The 19,408-nt window shown below is 46.0% G+C and overlaps 1 protein-coding gene across 7 annotated transcripts in view; it reads left to right on the forward strand.

Annotated features, from left to right (window-relative positions):
• The window catches only part of RGS6 (regulator of G-protein signaling 6), a 556,008-nt gene that overhangs the window by 501,756 nt on the left and 34,844 nt on the right, over nucleotides 1-19,408 (forward strand). For all 7 annotated transcript variants that reach the window (XR_001137974.1, XM_012656078.1, XM_012656073.1 and 4 more), the window contains 2 exons: nucleotides 3,018-3,143; nucleotides 10,903-11,089. Coding sequence is in view for 6 of the 7 variants with exons in the window: in XM_012656078.1 (XP_012511532.1) it covers nucleotides 3,018-3,143; nucleotides 10,903-11,089 (313 nt within the window). In the remaining variant the exon portion in view is untranslated. The remainder of the gene's footprint in view (nucleotides 1-3,017; nucleotides 3,144-10,902; nucleotides 11,090-19,408) is intronic.

Below are 19,408 nucleotides of genomic sequence, written 5' to 3' on the forward strand. Positions count from 1 at the left end.
ACCTTACAGTGGATGATGTTGGAAGTACCCCAGTGATACAAGAAAGATATGTAGAGGGAAGTTGTATCCAAGCAGCTTTTAATAGGAAAGAATCCCAATGGCCAAAGAGTACCAGGAAAACAAGGAAAAGATGTGGAGCATCCAGTTGTAGAAGTAGGATTGTGAATAATGGATAGGTGAGGAAACCCAGGTATATATGGTTGAATAGCATCGCCCCAAAATTCATGTTCTTCCCAGAACCTCAGAATCTCCAAATTCTACTTGGAAATAGAGTTGTTGCAGATGCAATTAGTTAAGATGAGGTCATACTGGAGTAGGGTGGGCCCCTAATCCAATATGACTGGTGTCTTTATAAGAAGAGAAAATAGAGACACAGGCACACAAAGCACAAATGCTGTGTGAAGACACAGAAGCACAGGGAGGATGCTGTGTGATGGCAGAGAAGAGATTGGAGCAATGTGTCTACAAGCTGAAGAATGCCAGGTATTGCTGCAACATCAGAAGCTAAGAGTATGGAACAGATTCTCCCCTAAAGCCTTCCGAGAGAGCATGGCCCTGCCACCGACTTGATTTTGGACTTCCAGCCTCCAGAACTGTGAGAGAATAAATTTCTGCTGTTTTAAGCCACCCAGTTTGCTAGTACTTTGTGATGACACTCCTAAGAAACTGGTACACCAGGGTATCCTGTCTCTCCAGGCCCCCTTATTTCTGCTGAAGGGTAACCTTGTAGCTTTCTAGATATTACCGACTTCTGTCCTAGGCCTCCCTCTGACTCTCCATCCATAGTGACACTCCAAGCTTTCTGGCTTACCCCCAAATTGTCCTTCTCCCACCCTTGCCACCACAAGGAATCTGGTGGGGTGAATATGGTCCACTGCTTGGGTGCCAGAGGTGGTGGCACCTGTATGGGTGTGCGTCCACGAGGCCATCACTACAAAGACTGAGTGCCTTTCCACAGCTGGTTCTCTGGGCACAGCCTTTGCTCAGGGTGCAGCTGCCACCAGCACCACCCCTGCAGAGGCCTGAACCCTTGGCCAGCAAAGAGCAGATGGTTGTGCCCATCCCAGGTCACAGCCTGACCCTGGCAGAAAGAAGTGATGTCCTGCAACTCTCTGCAGCTTAAGTTTGCCACTAGCCTCCACCCTAGGGTGACTTTTCTATAAACAGTATTTTTGGTCCCCTGGAAAATTATTGAGTTTGATTAGTTCTGTGGCTTGTGTGTGAGAGAATCGAGGATCTGTCTTCATGAGTTGTTATAAAAGGCCCAGCCTGGTGCTTTGGGAGAGATCTTTCTTTGACCTGATGGGCTTAGTCTCCCACTGTGACCCTATTGAGCTATGCCTGGAAATGCAAAGTTGTACAGTAAGGGACTTCCTGATCCCCAACCGCATGGTCTGTTGGTCACCGTCCTTGGAATTAGAAAATATCGCTGTTGCTAATTTCATCTATCTGTGCAGAAATAGTTGGGTTTGGATGGTTTGTGTCTACAGCTATGTACTCGATACAGTAGCCACTAGCCCCATGTGGCTATTTAAATTTAAGCTTTAATTATTTAAAATTGAATAAATTTTAAAAGTCAGTTCCTCAATCACACTAGCCACCTTTGAAGTGCTCAATAGCCACACGGGGTTAGTGGCTCCCCATATTGTAGAGCACAGTTATAGAATGTTTCCATCACCACAGGAGGTTTCACTGGGCAGCGCCGGTCTAGAGTTATTTGCTTTTCCAAAGCCTTCCAACATACAAGCTTTCTTCCCCTTCTTACTAAGTGTAGTTTTCTAAGATAAATATTGAGAACATGTCAACTTCATAACAACAGGAAACATGATTTTATTCACTTACTGTCTGTTAGAAAGAATAAAAAGTATGTGTCTATTTTTAAATATTGTTAGACCGATGTTTCCCAAATGTTAATGTGGACATAAATCACCCGGGGATCTTGTTCGACTCTAGGTTCTGGTTCAGCAGGTGGGGCGGCCTGTGATCCTGCTCTGGTCACAGGCCACACCTTGAGCAGGGAGGAGTATAACACGTGATTTGTGAATTAGGACCCTATTGCTGCTTGAAGGGTCAGAGGAATAAATACAGCGAGTGAACTTTAATGGAAAGACAGAAGCTGAAGGAACTGTTCTCACAGTCCAACACCAGAAGAATGAGACCAGCGCCCCTTCTTTGGTCTGCATGTGAGACAGTGGCCAAGGTGAGCCACGCAGCACAGCAGCGTTAAGAGCTGCACTCTGGGGCATGTGGTCCAGATTTGATCCTTGACTCTATCACTTCCTAGCTATGTGTCCTTAGGCACATTGTCACCAGGCCTCAGTTTCCCTATCTGGAAAATGGGAATAGTACTAGTACATTTCTCCTAGAGTAGTTGTGAGGACTCAGTGAACTAGCAGATGTGAAATGCTTGGAACAACGTCTAGCACGTTGTAAGCACTGCACGTGGTTGTTAAATCAATATGCGAAGGCAATGTCATGCCTCTAAGCAAGTGAATATGATTTATCCTGGGTGAGTTGATGCATTTCTGACCAGTTGTACTTCACTTGACTCTAAACAGGACCCTAGTTTCTTCCCCCGTGGATGGAGGAAGGGGTGGGGGATGAGGGCAATGTCTTTGATGAAAGGTTGGATTCACGAAGCATCCTCAGTTATAGTAAAAGTGAACAAATGATGCAGTTGAAAGTTGGGCCTGTAATTGACGGGAATGGTCCAGGAGGGGCCCAATCGATGCTGTTGTTGCTTCCTATAGACAGCGGCCACTGGGCACCCTGGCGACCCTCCCTGGACACTGCCCTTTCACACGCCTCCTTTACAGGAACTTTCTTACTGTTTGTTACTGTTGGTGTACAAAGTCTACGTTTTGAATTTGCGCTGATTTTGTAGAATCTGTCCCTTAACTATGAGACATTTTCCTTCAGTGTGTGGTAGCAAAATGGATCTGAGTCACAGAAGAAAATATGACACAGGCTTTTCCCTGGTATTGACCATGTTTTAACCTTCTTCCCCCACCCCAAAGCAAAGAGCCCAGCCAGCAGCGAGTAAAAAGATGGGGCTTCTCTTTCGACGAGATACTGAAGGACCAGGTGGGGCGGGACCAGTTCCTACGATTCCTGGAGTCCGAGTTCAGTTCGGAAAACCTCAGGTAAATCTCTCCAAGGTGTGAGCTGTATGCAGAATGTGTGTGAAGACATTTGCATAATCTGTCTCTCCACCTGTCCGTCTCTCCATTTCTCAATAAAACATTATCAGGGTTCAAATTCAAATGCCAGCTAATCTAAGATTGAAATGGAGAAGAGCAAATTAAAATATGCAACTTGTTACCACCATAACAGCACCTACCAACACTAGCATTTTTTAGTTCAAGTCCGGATGACATTTGTTCAACTAATTGGGAACAAGTCTTGAATAATAATTAAACAGATGGATTTGACGATACCATCCATTGGGAACAACCGTAGAATCATGGAACTTCAGGGCAGGGGCGGGGGCAGCTCAGAGGTTCTTTCCTCCAAATCTTCCAGTCTGTGGTCCTGAGCTAAACAGAAGAGAGAGCAGTTAATAAGCACATTTCAGAATTTCAAAGAGCCAAAGTAAATATCACTCAATAACTGGAGACTGGATGAGCTAATTAAAATATACCTTTTCCTTTTTGAGAGAATTCTGTCCACTCCATGTAGTGGTTACTCTGATCATCTGATGCCAGTGAGAACATCTGATTGTTTCTATTGGTGTCTAACTAATACTTTACGAGGGAAATGCATTAATAATTACCATTTGATAGGAGAAAAAAATAAAACACTTGAAACATGGTGTCCAGTGTGAGAGGAAGAAAAGAGGGTGCATTAAAAGGAAAAGGCCCCTTGGCTGTGAAAGATTTGGGGATTTGTTTATTCAGCCTCTTATCGTATTACTTGAAGCATCAGAGACCCATGGAAAACATGATTTGTCTAAGCCCTCTTAGTAATTTTAGCAAACTGGTGACTTCTTAATGGGTAAGATGGATCTCTGTCTCTCCCCGTCTTTTTTCTTTGCACAATGTTCTCTTTTTTATACCAGGTTAATTCCCATCTTCCAGTTCTATTTTCTTTAAAAGGGTTTTAATAACTTCTAAATGTTTTTTGACTTTAAAAAGTCAGAGCATATACCAACAGGCAAAGGACTTCCCCCTCCAATGTTAATGTGCAAAATCCATGTTATTAATTTGAAGTTAGAGATGATTTCGAACCTATACGTCAATCAAGTGATATTTATGCCACGTCTATGCTGTATTAAGCCCCCCGAGAGTCTGCTGAGGGATGCAAGTCAGGATGCATGACCTTTGCCTGCAACAACCTTGTAGGTTCTTGATGAAAAAACGCAAGAAACGATTAAATCACTAAATGTACATAAATGAGTGTAAACTCTAAAAACTATTTTGGAAGTATTTATGGGAGGGAGGAATCAACGTAAGCCCGAATAGACAAGCCATAGCTGGACTTTGAAGAACACACAGATGTCAATAGACATCCCTTCTTTAAGAGCGGGGAGAACATTCCAAGCTGGAAGACAGTATAAGCAGAGCGGTGATGGTGGGACTCTCTCAGGCCACAAAGACCTGAGGGGAGTGTAGATGCCAACTAACTGCACTTACCCACGCCTTTCTGGGCATCCATGTGTCCACTGTAAACCAGGTAAGGCCCAGCATTTTAGTTTTGGTTATGACCCATGTGTTCTTTCTTTATGCCAAAGCACATTCAAACACAGCTCAGAGCTTCAGTGCCTAATGAAGTACTTGTAACAGAAGGTTTGACATCTAATATTCTTCACTGGAGTGCTGCTCAGACCAGCCTCCCAGGCTATGCCCCTCTGTGGCCAGCTTGATGTACACATGTGGCCTCTCGGTGTGCCCAGCTCAGTCCCAGGTTCCACCCCAGCATGGGCCCTAAAAGCCACACCTGTGCATCCTTCCCATCTCCCCCCTGTCCTGCTGGGTCCCCAAGATGAAGTGGTATCAAGGCCCCCCTTACCTAACTCTTTCTCAGCCCACAAGTAGTCTTATGACCTTCTGCTGCCTGCACTGTTACAGGGAGTTTGAAGAATGACCACAGGGTCCTGGTCATTGTGAGAGTCCCAGGAGCACCTACTGGCTCAGCTTCCGCCTTGCCTAGTCTGGGGCATTCATTCTGGAAAGCCGTTGGTATAACCAGAGCCACATATCAGCTCAGACTAGTTTCACAAAATATGCATTACGCTCGGGGCCCAGAGTGCACCAAGGAGAGTGTCCCTGGCAGGTGTTCAGTGCTTCCTCCTGCCGTCACCTCTTGCATCTCTGCCAGCTCCTTCCCCCCTGCCAGGACGGCTACCTTTAATCTGGGGTGAAAGCGTGTGTCTGAGCACGTGTTAGCGTGTCAGAGCCGAGTGTGCACCCCAGCATGCAGACATAAATCCAGATTTAAGAGGATCACCTCTGTGATCCGTAACAGGAAAGGAGTAAAGAAAATAGAGCAACAGGGAGAAGAGGAGAAGAAAGATAACACAAGAGCCTCTAAAATCCTCTCTGGAGGCCCAGGTTCCATTTTTGTGGTATTCAGCATAATTGGACACATAATTGGAGGCTCAGTTTTCAATGACACAACGTCAGGACTCTGGTCACCCATCACAAGGTGGTTTCTTCTCCACCCCCTTGTGTTCATTCCTTCCACCGCTGATGCTGGCTCAGCGCCTACCAGGAACCAGGTCCCAAGGATTCAGAGCTGATGCCGTTTCCCCTTTGTCCAGCGCGGACAGACACGCCTCCACCTTGGTCCATGGAAATGGCAGCCCCTGGGAGTTGTGCCATAGGGCGCGACTAGAGGACCCTGCAATCTGCTGTGCTGGCCGTGCTGGGGCCGTCCCTTCTCCCCAGGATTGGCCAGGGCCCAGGCTACTGGCGTTGGAGCGTGGCAGGAAAAGAGACTGACCAGAACCCACGTGGATAAACTGCAAAGTGCCCCTCCACATCCGTCCTTCCGCGCTCCCTCGCGTCTCTCTAGGGAAAGGGGTGCTCAGAGCCTGACATTTTTACACAGCACACAGTGGCCAGTTAAGTAGCCCAGTGGCTGAATTTATAGCAGAGCTTCAGAATGTGGGACGGAGGAGCCTAAACATGTCACCCTGGATCCTTTAAGGAATGATTTCTATGATGCCATAATAGAATTTGAAGTCCCTTTTGCTCGTTTTCTTCTGGGGGAGTCTGTGAGCTGAGATAGGGGCACCGTCTCCCCGGCCGGGAGGGGCGCCGCCAGCAAGGCACTTTGCTGCAGCCATGAGCGCTCTGTGGCAGGGGCTGCCTCTCTTCCTCCTTTCCCAACCCGCCGGAGCCGAGCCGAGGGCTCCGCTCTCCCTGGGAAGGCCCACGGAGACACCTGTTTGCTGAGAGCCTTTGGAATCTCACAGCTTTTCATCTGCAAGGCAGAGTCTCCCGGCTCTGAAGCGGGGCGCCCCACTGAGTTATGTGGCCACGTCCTGCCCCCTTCTCTGGGCATTTTCCCAGAATGGTGACAGTCGCTCCTTGCCACCTCTGGCCCCTCTCCCACATCCCTGGCTCGACACCCTCTGCCACATGGCAGAGCATGAGTTAAAAATCAAAACGCACAGCGAAGAGCATCCCCTGTACATTTTTTATGAGCTATAACATCTCCTGAGAGAATGTAGTTGTTCTTCTAAGCTGCAGATTGATGATCCGAGTTCCACACGGTGTCAGCTGAAGGGAGAAGCAATTAAAAGAGAACACCGGGGTGGGGGGGTGCCCGGTTTGCCTGGAGAGCTCCCGTCTCCGGCAGTTGCCCCCAGTCCCAGGAAGACCTCATGAGGCCCAGTAGGCCCAGGAGAACCCCCCACTGACCAAGCACATGGCTGAGCAGAGCAGAGGCGACGTGACTCCCATGACACCACGGCCGCTGGCAGCGTTGCAGGCACTGCCCCGTGAGCTTCACCCAGCTTGCTGGTGCTGCCGGGGCCCCTAATGCAGGTTCCCCAGAATTCCAGCCCAGCCGGGTGGAAATCACGTTTAAGGCATTGTTCCCGAGTTTCTGGTTGACCAGCAGGGGGCACAGAAACACTTTCTTCTGCCGTGGAGTTTGCTTTTCTCTGGGAACGAACCAAAAGCTGTATTTACTAACCCTCGAAAATCCTAGTTTATGAAAAGATATGGAAACTGGTCATTGAGGGGCCACCCAGACCTCCTGGCAGGGTAGAGAATGACCACAAGCTACACGGTTTCTCTTGCTCCAGCCAGCAGCCTGCAGGAGAGAACCCCAGTCCTTGTGGGCACCTGCGGAGAAGGGAGGGCCCCCCCGGGGCAGCCCCTGAACGGCCTCAAGCCCCGTCCCCACTCCTTCGCCCCAGTGGTTTCTGAGCCCAGACTGGCTCTCCCCAAAGGCCAGTTTCCCCACCAGCGTTTCTGAGCCATTAACGCGGATCCAGTGCCGGCACAGGGGCTGCCTCCCGCTGCTCCGACCATTGGCAGGGACCAGAGGCAGGACAGGTGGTCTCCCAGATACCAGCCCTCGCGGCCCACCAGTCACCACGGCCCTTCTGCTGCAGGCCACGGAGGCTTAGTGCAGGATGGGTGGATTGACGCCGCTGCTGCTGGCATTTTACTCCCTGCCTGCATCGTTGGGAGGAGCGGCACCTGCAGGCTTTTGATAAGAGCAGGAGCTTCCAAGCCTCAATGGGCCTCCCGTGGGCAGTAGATGGGCGGAACGGGGCTTTGGTGGCTCTGTGTGGGGGGAGTGTGGCCGCGCAGCCTGGGCTTGGAGCTCCCAGCTCAGGCCTGTGGGGCTCGGAGATGGCAAACAGAGACCACAGCCTGTTCTGAATTTCAAATTGATACAAAGGTTCTTCGAAGCCAGGGACGGTAAACACATATGGGATGTCAGGATGCCGTTGTGACAGCATTTTTGCTGTCACCTGAGAGGGACGAGGCAGCTCATCTCCAAGGCAGACAGAAGGCTGAGGAGAGTCCCCGCGTGTGCGGGGAGAGAAAACTGCTGTCTGCAGAATGTCACCCCGACACCCTCCCCTCCCCCTGCTCCCCACCCCCAGCGTGCCTGTTGTTTTTCCTTCTACTTTTTTTTAATTCTTGGTTTTATTTGACAAAGGGAACCTTTTAATTTTTTATATAAAAGTTTATTAAATTTGATTCTGACGTTTGCATTGACATTAGCTCCAGATCTTCCCTATATATCCACCTAAGTGACGTGCATTGGTGTGGCTCCCAAATAACCCCACGAAAGGGACCCTGAGGCCTCCGGATGCACAGGGAGCCTGCAGAGCTTGGAAGCAGCCGGGGTCCTCAGGGCCTTCCCAGAGGGATGCGAAAGCTCCTCCTCAGAGCAGACTGGAGCAAGGGACAGAGGTGACAGAAGGTGACGTCCCACAGGACATTGATTGAGGGGGCAGGAGATCACTGGCTTCATCCATTCATGGGAGAAGTTGCAGGGCCCCACTGGATGCAGGATAGATGCTGACCCAGAAGGTCGCTTCCAGCCAGGAGTTCAGCCCAGAGGAGACTCCCCGAGTGAGCCAGTTCTCCCGTCTGCCCGGCGTGTGGTTGAGAAGGACTCACTGGCTTAGGCTTTGGAGAGTTGCCCCTTAGCACGCCTTCCAGCCTTTGTTAAAATCAACACAGCTTCTTTCTTTAGAGCCACGTTTCCTAAATTTTTCACCTGCCCATCAAACCCCGTCTTCCAGGCAGAGAAAGTCTTGTGGGTCCTCTCCTCACCAGATGGCTGTTGTTGCCTTTAAGCCTTCTGGCCCCTCCTCCATTCCATGGCAGACCTTAGTGGTGGACAAAGAGCCCTGAGGAACCGAGGGAAAGGCCTGGGAGAGGGAGGAGACCCAGCCCCAGCTCGAGCTTCCAGGGCCCACGGGAACAATCCCGCAGGTTAACAGCTCCTTTCAAACTCTTCCACACCCACCCCTCTAGACAAGGTTAAAGACACACTGCTGCTCTCCTCTCCTCTCCTCTGGTAGCCAGAAGGGGCTGAGGTACTTGGACCCTGTGGCAGAAAGAAAGGGAGCTGGCACTGAAGGGTGGGGGACGCCAGGTGGCAGCAGCAAGAGCCCCTGGCAGCTTCTTTCCAGGCCACCTGAGGAGAGAGAGGCGAAATCCAAGGGGTCACACTGGGGCAGTATTGAACCTGCAGCTGCCACGCTGACCCCCTCCTCAGCTCCCACCCACGGGACCAGAAGGCATTTCCGAGTTAAGTCTGGATGGGAAGTCTTCCAGACCCCTGCCACATGTCCCTCCACCCACTTTGTGCCCATTTAACAGATGAAGAGGAGACACCCAGAAAGATACAGCAATTCAAGACAACGCTGTAGACAGGATGAAGGCAGGACTGTGTGCTTCCTGGTCCTCCGACGGAACGGGGTCGTCTCCTCCCCTGCCCTGCACTTGGCTCTGCAGGGTCAGTGCAGGAACCCCGAGGGCTCTCTCGAGGAGATCGTTAGAACCCCAGCATTCTGGGAAAACACACACATGCACGCACACACACGCGCACACACACACACACACACACACACACACACACACACACACACACACACACACACACACACACGTCTTCTCGCCTCATGGAAACAGAGCTGCATTACCCCAGTCTGCCACTGAGTGACACCTTCGAGCTGTGCACTTGGCTCCAAAGACATTTCTCTGAACAGCAACAGAAAAACATGGTTAATCTTAAAAAAAAAAAAAGTACGTCTTACTTTGGGTGAAATTCGATGACAGACTGAATGCACTTTCCACCATGTTGTGGGTCAGCTTTTCTCGTCCCTTCCCTTTCATTGACTAGACTACTTGTGATTCCAGTGGCTGCAGGGACGAGCCGGGACCTGTCCTCCTATCTCATTGATGGGGAAGCTGGCCTGTCCCACTTGCAGGACAAAGGGCGTGCCACCCAGACCTGGGTCCTGCTGAAGGGCTACCCTGGGAACCATCCTCAGGACCTGGGAGCTGTTGTCACACCTTGGCCCTAGTGGCTGCTGCTCTCAGCAGAAAAGAGCTCACCCGCAGCCTCCCAGTGGCTGCTCCCGTGCGGGTGCTGGGGGATTACAGGAAGGCAAAGACGCAGCGAGCAGGAGATTTTTCTCCCCAGCGGGAGAATCTTTTGGAAGAGAAGTCCCCATGTACCCCTCTTCAGCATTGTTCCAGATGAGCCCATTTTCAATCTGAAAGCCGTTTATGGATCACCTACTGTTTGCCAAGCACAATGCTGAACATTGATGTGAATCGGCTCAGTCTCTTCATCTGTAACATGAATAGCTGGCTCATCCCAGCTCACATATTCTCTATGATTCCAGGATTCTGCCTGCTTCAGTGACCTTTCCTTCATTTTGATGCCCCCAGCTGGTCCCAACCAGATTTGACAAAGGGAGTCCCGTTGTCTGTGTCGTGGCACCTATGTAGAGCAGTGGTTCTCCACCAGGGTGATTTCACCTCCCAGGGGACATTTGGTAATGTCTGGAAACATTCTGAGTTGTCAGAAAGCGGGGTTGCTGTTGTCGTCTAGTGGGTAGAGGCCAAGGTTGCTGCTAAACATCCTACAATGCACAGAACAGCCCGCATGACAAAGAATTGTCCAGCCTGAAATGGCAATGGTGCTGGGGTCGAGAAGCTTGGACACAGAAGGAAAGAAATCTCTTTTTGATAACCAGAAGCACATTGATCTTCTAATATGCATGTCCATTCTCCAACATAGTGGAACACCCTTTGGGTTTTCAGCAGTCCCCATGGCCTTTGTGACCCACAGTGGCATCAGGGCAGGCTGGAGAATGCAGCATAAGGAGTTTCATGGGACATCAGCTCTGGGACCATCTCCAGCAGGATCCAGGTGCTGAGCCCCCTGGAACTGACTTTGTTTCTGCTTCCACGTCAGGTTCTGGCTGGCTGTCCAAGATCTCAAGAAACAACCCCTACAGGATGTGGCCAAGAGGGTGGAAGAAATCTGGCAAGAGTTTCTGGCCCCAGGGGCCCCAAGTGCAATCAACCTGGATTCTCACAGCTACGAGATAACCAGCCAAAATGTCAAAGACGGAGGGAGATACACATTTGAAGATGCCCAGGTTTGCTTATCTACTTGCATGGTTGTGTCCCTTTGTCCACTTCACCACCTGGCCCATTAACACAAGTCCCAGGTATGGTGGGTAGTTGGAATTTCAGGTTTTATTGTTTGTAAGTCCATCAACAGAAACCATTCCAGACAGGTGCACAGCAAAATTCCAGGATTGTTCTCCTTGATTAGTTGTGTTATTACATAGAAACTGAAATTTTCAGTTATGTGCTTTACCTTTCCCAGGAAAATCTCAAAGTGTTTTATAAAATCTGAAGTCTTATAGTAAGTCAGTAGTCAAATCTGGAAACCCTAACGTGGCATTGGTAAAGGAGGTATAGTGAGTTGGCAGAGCCATGAGTCAAACCCTCATCTGTCTAACTGTGAAGCCCAGGCTCATAAACCGTGCTCTGCACTGCTTCTATAGTGATTTCCAGCTATGCAGCTAATATTCCTTGAGCACGTCTATATTCCAGGCCCTGTGCTATGTGATGAGACACCACAAAGAATAGACTAAAGCCCCTGCCCTCGACAAGGTTACAGGCTGGTGTGGAGGATAGACAAGTAAACAGGCAATTTCAATGGTAGGAGAAGTGCCCCATAGGGGTGACCTCTAGGGTTAAGCAAGCCCAGCCTGTATGACACAATTAGGATGCTCACAGATGCTGGTGAGGCCGGCGAAAGACGCAGAAGCTACCCCAAACAGCAGGTTTAATCTTGAGGGCTGGGAGGTGCATTTCTAAACATAAGCATCAGATTGGTTTCTTATTTCCTGGCCCCTAATTTTTATTTCCTTTCACCATCCCAGTGACAAGACTTAAGATTTTGCTCTTATCTCCTAGATTTCACTCCTCATTTCTCTCACCTGTGGAGTCCCCAGTAGAGAATTTGGGTTGTTTGCCCTCCTGCAGACATTATTGTCTACTTTAGGAAACTTGGTATAGCTGCACCAATGCAAATAATAGCATGAGAACACACCCAGAGTCCCTTGTCATCGGATTTGCCTTGTCATTTGCTGAGAACGTCAGGACAGAAACACCTACTAACCTCAATACCATAAGCACCTTTCGATAGAACTCCATCGAATTTCTACGCCGGCAGATTTGGTTCTCTGGAGTTCCGTGTCTTTGCCTCATGAAATCATGACCCGCTCACACCTTTTGCAGCCTCAAAGCAAAACGCAAAAGGAGTCATGAGAACTCCTCTTTTCCTGAGATATTCCGGTGTGCGTTTGTGCTCCCGAGCCCCGGATTGACACGGCCCAGGGAGGAGGGTGACAGAGGAGCTCCATGGGGTTCCCTGCGCGGATGATCTGAAGCACCAAGCTCAACTCTCCATTAGTCTTGGAACACGAGGGCAGACCCACGAGGCATGCACACAGTGTGTCGCTCTGAGCATGACATCAAGAAGGATTTATCTTGCATTATGGACACTTTTAAACATATGGGAAAGTAGAAATAGCAAAACAACAAACCTTTGTAGACCCTCATCCAGCCTCAACACCCATCAATACACAACTGATCTCATTTTATCTGTACCCTTGCCTACTTCTTCACCTGCCACTGGGTTATTTTAAAACAAATCCAAGACATTGTATCATTTCAGCTGTAAAACTTGGGTATGTATCTCTGAAAGAAACTGACCCTTTTGTTTTAACATTAACACAATACCATTGTCACATCTTAACAAATTAGCAATAATTTCTTAATATAGTCAAATGTCAGGTAAGTGTTCAAACATGTAGTGGTCCCACAAATGCCTTTTTTTAAACCTTTATTTAAAATAAGAATCCAAATAAGGTCCACACATTGTAGTAGATCAACATTTGAGTGTCTTTTAATCTCTAGGTGCCCTTTGTAATTTATTTGATGAAGGAATTGGATCCTTTGTCCTGGAAAGACTTCCAAGGTCTGGATTTTTCCTATTGCAGACCTGTGGTGCTATATAACATGTTCTTCTATCATCTATATTTCCTATAAATTGGTTGTTTGATTTAGATATTTAATCAGATTTAGGTTTGATTTTTGTGGACAAAACTACTTCATGGACTGTGTTGTACTCTCCTAATAGAAGGCGCATAATGTCTAACTATGTTGCTTTTTGTCATTTTAGTAGCTATTGATATTTATTGCTTAGATCCATTAGTTAATTAGGAGTTACTAAATGGTAATGTTCTAATTTTATTACTTTTTATTTACTAGCTGGAATGCTTTCATAAATAGAAACTTCCCACAACTACTATTTTATTAAGTAGTAATGCAGTTCATGTAAAAAAGACAGGATAAATGTTTGGTGTCTTTTCCTTTATTTGCTTCAAAAGTTTTCAAAATAATGAGTGGTTTACTATTATCTTCCTATGGTAACCAATTAGGGTTTTTGTTTTGTTTTTAGTATCTTTGTAAACTCATGAATTTAAACATATTTGATATGTTTTAATTTCTTCTGCTCATTATTTTTATTGATACTTGGATTGGGCCATCTCTGGCCAGTTGGCTCCTTCCGACTTTGATATCCAAATAGCAAGGGAGTTAAGATGTTCCAGGTTCTGCACTAGACCTGGAATAACCCGTGTCTCCAAAGATCTCTCATTCCTCTTAGTGGGAAACAGTTTTTAGAGGTCACAATCTAGGCACTTAGGCGTGCTCATCGTTCCCGGATTGTTCATCATTTTCAATGGACAGAGTTAGGAAAATATTGTTGTTTGCAATAAAAATATATCATGAGTTCAAACTGATAGTTTCAATTCAAATTCAGAACTACTGGGGATTTTATTTAACCTCTTCTTCCATCTGTGCCTCCTTTCTCTATGCTAAGAATCCTGGTTCTCAAGGATACCGTGGATCACAGCATAATTACTCGTTTGCTTTATCCTACATCACCACAGAGCAGTCCCAAAACTGTAAGGCCAACAGCAGAACAACAATGTGATTATTTCCTGTTTTTTTTAAATTATTGCGTAGTATTATTCCACTATGTAGAGGTATCATAGTTTAGTCAACCAGTCCTCTCTTCTTGAACATTTATACTGTTTCTAATTCAAGAAAGATTTGATGGGAGAACTTGGGAAGTCAGCATATTGTGCTGTGACAAGTTTCCTAATAACCAGCTTTCATTAGTACATTGTTCTGCCATTTTCTAGGTACTTCCAAACACATCGTATCTCATTTCCACAGCAATCTTGGGAGGCAGACTAGACATGAGGATGTCTTAAGCATCCCTATCTTCCTCATTATCTGTTAGGATTGGTCTCCCATGAATTCCCATAAAACACTCTTCCTAAACCAATCCCTATTTTCAGCCTGTTCCTTATTGCTTCTTAAATGTGTTTCCACCATAAATATACAAAGTGCTTCCTACTAGCAGAATGACCTTGAGCAAGTTACTCAAACGCCCTGAATCATCCCTTCCTCATCTATAGAACAGAGATACAGTGGAACCTGTGCATGGGGTAGAATGGGGACCAGAAGTGAACATGTCACCCACTAACAGATCTGGCCCACAGGAAGATAGGGTAAATAGTTACTATGTTATTTTCTTCATGTCATTAATTTTTTTATGCTTATATGTTTAATATATTTGATGAAAAATTCAAATAATTGCATGTAATCTCAGCACCCAGAGATAACCCCTATTTTGGTATGTTTTCTTCCTCAATTTATGTGTATGGGTGTGTGTAAGGTCTGCTTGGGCTGTTATAACAAAATACCACAGACTGGGTGGCTAAAACAACAGACGTTTATTTCTCACAGTTCTAGAGGCTGGAAAATCCAATATCAAGGTGCTAGCAGATTTGCTTCCTAGTGAGGGCCCTCTTCCTGGCTTGCAGATGGCCACCTTCTTGCTGCATCCTGACAGCAGGAGAGAAATAGAGCTTTGGTCTCTCCTCCACTTCTTGTAAGAACAATAATCCTATCATGGGCCCCCCCACATGACTTCATCTAAACCTAATTGCCTCCCAAAGGCCCCACCTCAAAATACTATCACACCGGGGGTTAGGGCTTCAACAGTATGAATTTGGGGGGCATACAAACATCAGTCCATTGCAGGTTGATTATGCAAATAGGGTGATTCTGTAACCTGCCTTTTACATGAAACTAGAGGGTAGTTTAAAAACTACACTTTTTCTCTAAAGTGTCACATAATATAAATTTTAGGCTTTGTGGGTCATATGGTCTATGTTATGACTATTCAATTTTGCCATATATTAATAAAAGCAACTACAATGTAACAATATAACAATGTCAACAACATAAATTAAGGGGTATGGCTGTGTCCCCCAAAAACTTTATTTATGGACAGTGAAATTTAATTCATAGAATTTAATATTATATGCTTCTTTTTGTAATATTTATTTATTTATTTCAATAGATTTAGAGGATATAAGTGGGTTTTTGGGGTTTTGTATAGTGGTAAAGTCTAAGCTTTTAGTGTACCCATTACCCAAATAGTGCACATTGTACCCAATAGGCAATTTTTCATCCCTCCCCCTCCTCCCCCTTCCATCCTCCCCCTTTTGAGTCTCCAGTGTCCAATACACCACTCTGTGTGCCCGTGCATAGCCATAGCTTAGTTCCCACTTATAAGTGAGAAAATGCAGTATTTGGTTTTCTATTCCTGAGATGCTTCACTTAGGATAATGGCCTCCAGTTCCATCCAAGTTGCTGCAAAAGACATTATTGCATCCTTTTTTATGGCTGAGAAGTATTCCATGGTATATATATACCACATTTTCTGTATCCACCTATCAGCTGATGGACACTTAGGTTGATTCCATATCTTTGAAACTGTGAATTGTGCTGCAATAAACATATGTGTACAGGTACCTTTCTGATATAATGATTTATTTTCCTTTCTGTAGACACTCAGTAGCAGGATTGCAGGATCGAATGGTAGATCTACTTTTAGTTCTTTGGGAAATCTTCATACTAATCTCCACAGAGAATGTACCAATGTACATTCCCACCAACAGTGCATAAGCATTCCCTTTTCACCACATCCACAACAATGTCAATTGTTTCTTGACTTTTTAATAATGACCATTCTGACTGGAGTAAGATCATATCTTATTGTGGTTTTAATTTCTCCGATGATTAGTGATGTTGACCATTTTTTTATGTTTGTTGACCATTTATATATCCTTTTGTGAAAATTGCCTGTTCATGTCATTCACCCACTTTTTAATGGGGAGGTTTATTTTTGTCTTACTGAGTTGTTTGAGTTCCTTATAGATGCTAGATATTAGTCCTTTGTCGGATATATAGTTTGTAAATATTTTTCCCATTCTATAAGTTGTCTATTTACTCTTTGATTATTTCTTTTGCTATGCAGAAGCTTTTTAGTTTAATTAAGTCCCATTTGTTTATTTTTGTTTTTTGTTGCATTTGTTTTGGGGGTCTTAGTCGTAAATGTTTTGCTTAAGCCAATGTCCAGAAGATTTTTTCCTAGCTGTTCTTATAGAATTTTTATGATGTCAGGTCTTATGTTTAAGTCTTGAATCCATCATGGGTTAATTTTTATATATGGTGAGAGATAGGGGTCTAATTTCATTCTTCTGCATATGGCTATCCAATTTCCCCAACACAAATTTTTGAATAGAGTGTGCTTTCCCCAGTGTATGTTTTTGTTTGCTTTGTTGAAGATCAAATGGTTGTAGGTATATGGCTTTATTTCCGGATTCTCTATTCTGTTCCATTAATCCATATGTCTACTTTTATGCCTGTACCATGCTGTTTTGGTTACTATAGCCTTGTAGTATAATTTAAAGTCAGGTTAATGTAATGCCTCCAGATTTGTTCTTTTTGCTTAGGATTGCTTTGGCTATTTGGGCTCTTTTTTGGTTCCATATGAATTTTAGGATTGTCTTTTCTAATCCTGTGAGCCAGTGGTGGTGGCTCATGTCTATAGTCCCAGCTACTTGGGAGGCTGAGGTTGGAGGATCACTTGAGCCCAGGAGTTCGAGGCTGCAGTGATTTGTGGTTGTACTACTGTATTCCAGCCTGGGCAACAGAGTGAGACCTTGTCTCTAAAAAACATAATAATAATTCTTCTTTTAATTTTTTCCCAACCATTTAGAAATGTAAGAATCATTCTTAGCTTATGGGCCATAAAGAAATAGATGGCAGGCCAGATTTGAACCACAGGCTGTAGTTTCTGACCCTGTACTAAATAGTATGTCATGGAAACTATTGAAATGCTTTAAGAAATCCAGAAAAATACAGGATGGAGGGTTGGGAATGGTTAATCTTTGGTTTCTACGGGGAGAGTAGGTTAGAGGCAACTTCATTTTGGTGCAGTCATGGCAACACAGCAATCTCTGCAAATGTCTCTACATCACAGTTGGGTGCTACAGAGCAGAAGTCGGCTAGTACCAGGAAGCTCACACTGCCTTACCCTTCCTGCCCAGCACTGGCTGCCTGCACCAGCAGAGCAGGTGCCGTTCAGAAGTTTCCAAGTAAGGAAAGGAGGTTGAAATCCTTAGCAGCCCATGACCAGCAAGGACTTGTACTCAGATCTCCCAACCGAATCTGCTGCTCAAACTGCACTGTCCCTGGATTATTAGTGATGAGGGCTTGGTTGTCCCACTGATACCTGGAGAAACTCCAGTCCCTTGAAAAGGGACCAGAGCCAGGGAGCAGGCTCTGATCCTGTTTGTGCATTACACTTTTTCTACAATTGTACATTTAAGTCCTGTAAACTTCCTCTCCTCAGTTTGCCCATCTGCTAAATAGAGGTGATGACAGCTAAGCCCTTTGAACTCCCCATTCAGATCAGGAGCTCTGGGTGTCTTCCTCAGCTGGTTATGATGGTTCCACAGTGGTCATGTGCCCTAACGTTAGCGGTCATTGGCCTAAGTGGAGGCCCAACCAGATGTGCGAATTCACTGGAAGTGGGGACGGGGGTGGGGCACAGCCTCTCGCTGAGGGCTTTGTTTCGTATTGACCACATGCATTGTTACAGCGAAGTTAATTGCCTGTGTTTGCTTCCTGTGGAAATATTTCACAAGACAGCCTGTCAGCATGGGCCCAGCATTTACACTTGTGTTTTGCTGATCTATTTGGCTCTTTTGAAAATTTGGGCCAAGACCAAATTTTCCATAAAGTTCTGTGGGCTGTGATCATAGCCATCAGCTGTTTGTTGTGTTGTTCCAATTTCATAGATTTAGCCTTGTGAGGGGAGGGAAAAAAATGGGCCATGATTTTTTTTTCTCTTTTTCTTTTTATTAAGGTCTCAGTTCTTTATGCCAGGGATTGGATTCTGTGTTCTCAACCATGGGGCATGAGAGGACCTGCGCTGTTACCTACTTGCTGTGTGGCCTCTGGCCAGGGCCTTGACCTTTTGTATGTTCTATCTTCATCTATAAAATGGGGATGATGTCTTCTCTACAGCCCACTAAGGATGTCAGAGAAATCAGATGAGCTAATAGCCCTGAAACTTCTTTGAAAAAAGTAAAAAGTGCTGTATATATTTGTAAGTGTGATCTCACAAAAATTAATGGCTTTGGTATTCTCTGGGGTCTCATAATTCCAAGCTAGATGCAGGAGAAATTCTCTCAAGAAAATATCTGCCTTTGGAAGGCAAAAAAATGTAGGAAAAGGATATAAGAACAGAATGCATTGGGGCGGGGGGGCTTGATTGTCACCCTAAGGAATTTGAACTTTCTCATCTTGAAGACAGTAGCAAAGCATTGAGGCTTTGACATGGCAGAGGGTGCATCACAGGGTGGTGGAAAGAGTGGGCTAGAGCCCAGAGAGAGAGATGAATCTTGGGGCATGTATCCTGAAGCTCTGCTGGCAGTTTTTGGAGGAGAGAATTAAACCACAGGAAGTGTTGTGAACCTAAGGCTTCCTCTTAGGGCATTTGCCTCTTTCCAGAGCCTCCATAGGCTCTAGAAGGAGACAGGAGTCCGCTGGCTGGCACCATGGCTGCTTGGCTTCAGTTTAAAAAGTCTCAGAGTAGCCAAGAATGTTCCAAGGACTGTGTCCCTGGATCCATTCAATCATTTGTCCATCTGCCTATCCATCCATTTCATGAACATCCATTCTCCCTTTCAAGTCGGGAGACCTTGACCTGTGGGGCATGAAGTTCTCTGCCAAGGGAAATTACATAGGAAATAGGAGGGCTGGATGGTGTTTTGCTATCAGGCAGAGCTTGACTAAGAGCACATTATTCTTTACAAACAAAACAAAACAGGTCTAAGAAAGCACTTTATTGAGATTGGATTGGATTGGAAATCCGTTCTTCAAATGGATTGACAGTTGAATAGGGTGGGCAAGCCCAGCCCATGTGGGTCCCTGCGGGTTCTCACCTGGTCTTCCTAGTTGTCCAAGCTCCA

The sequence above is a fragment of the Propithecus coquereli genome, unplaced genomic scaffold (assembly GCF_000956105.1).
Source record: "Propithecus coquereli isolate 6110/MARCELLA unplaced genomic scaffold, Pcoq_1.0 Scaffold5, whole genome shotgun sequence".
Taxonomy (NCBI): Eukaryota; Metazoa; Chordata; class Mammalia; order Primates; family Indriidae; genus Propithecus; species Propithecus coquereli.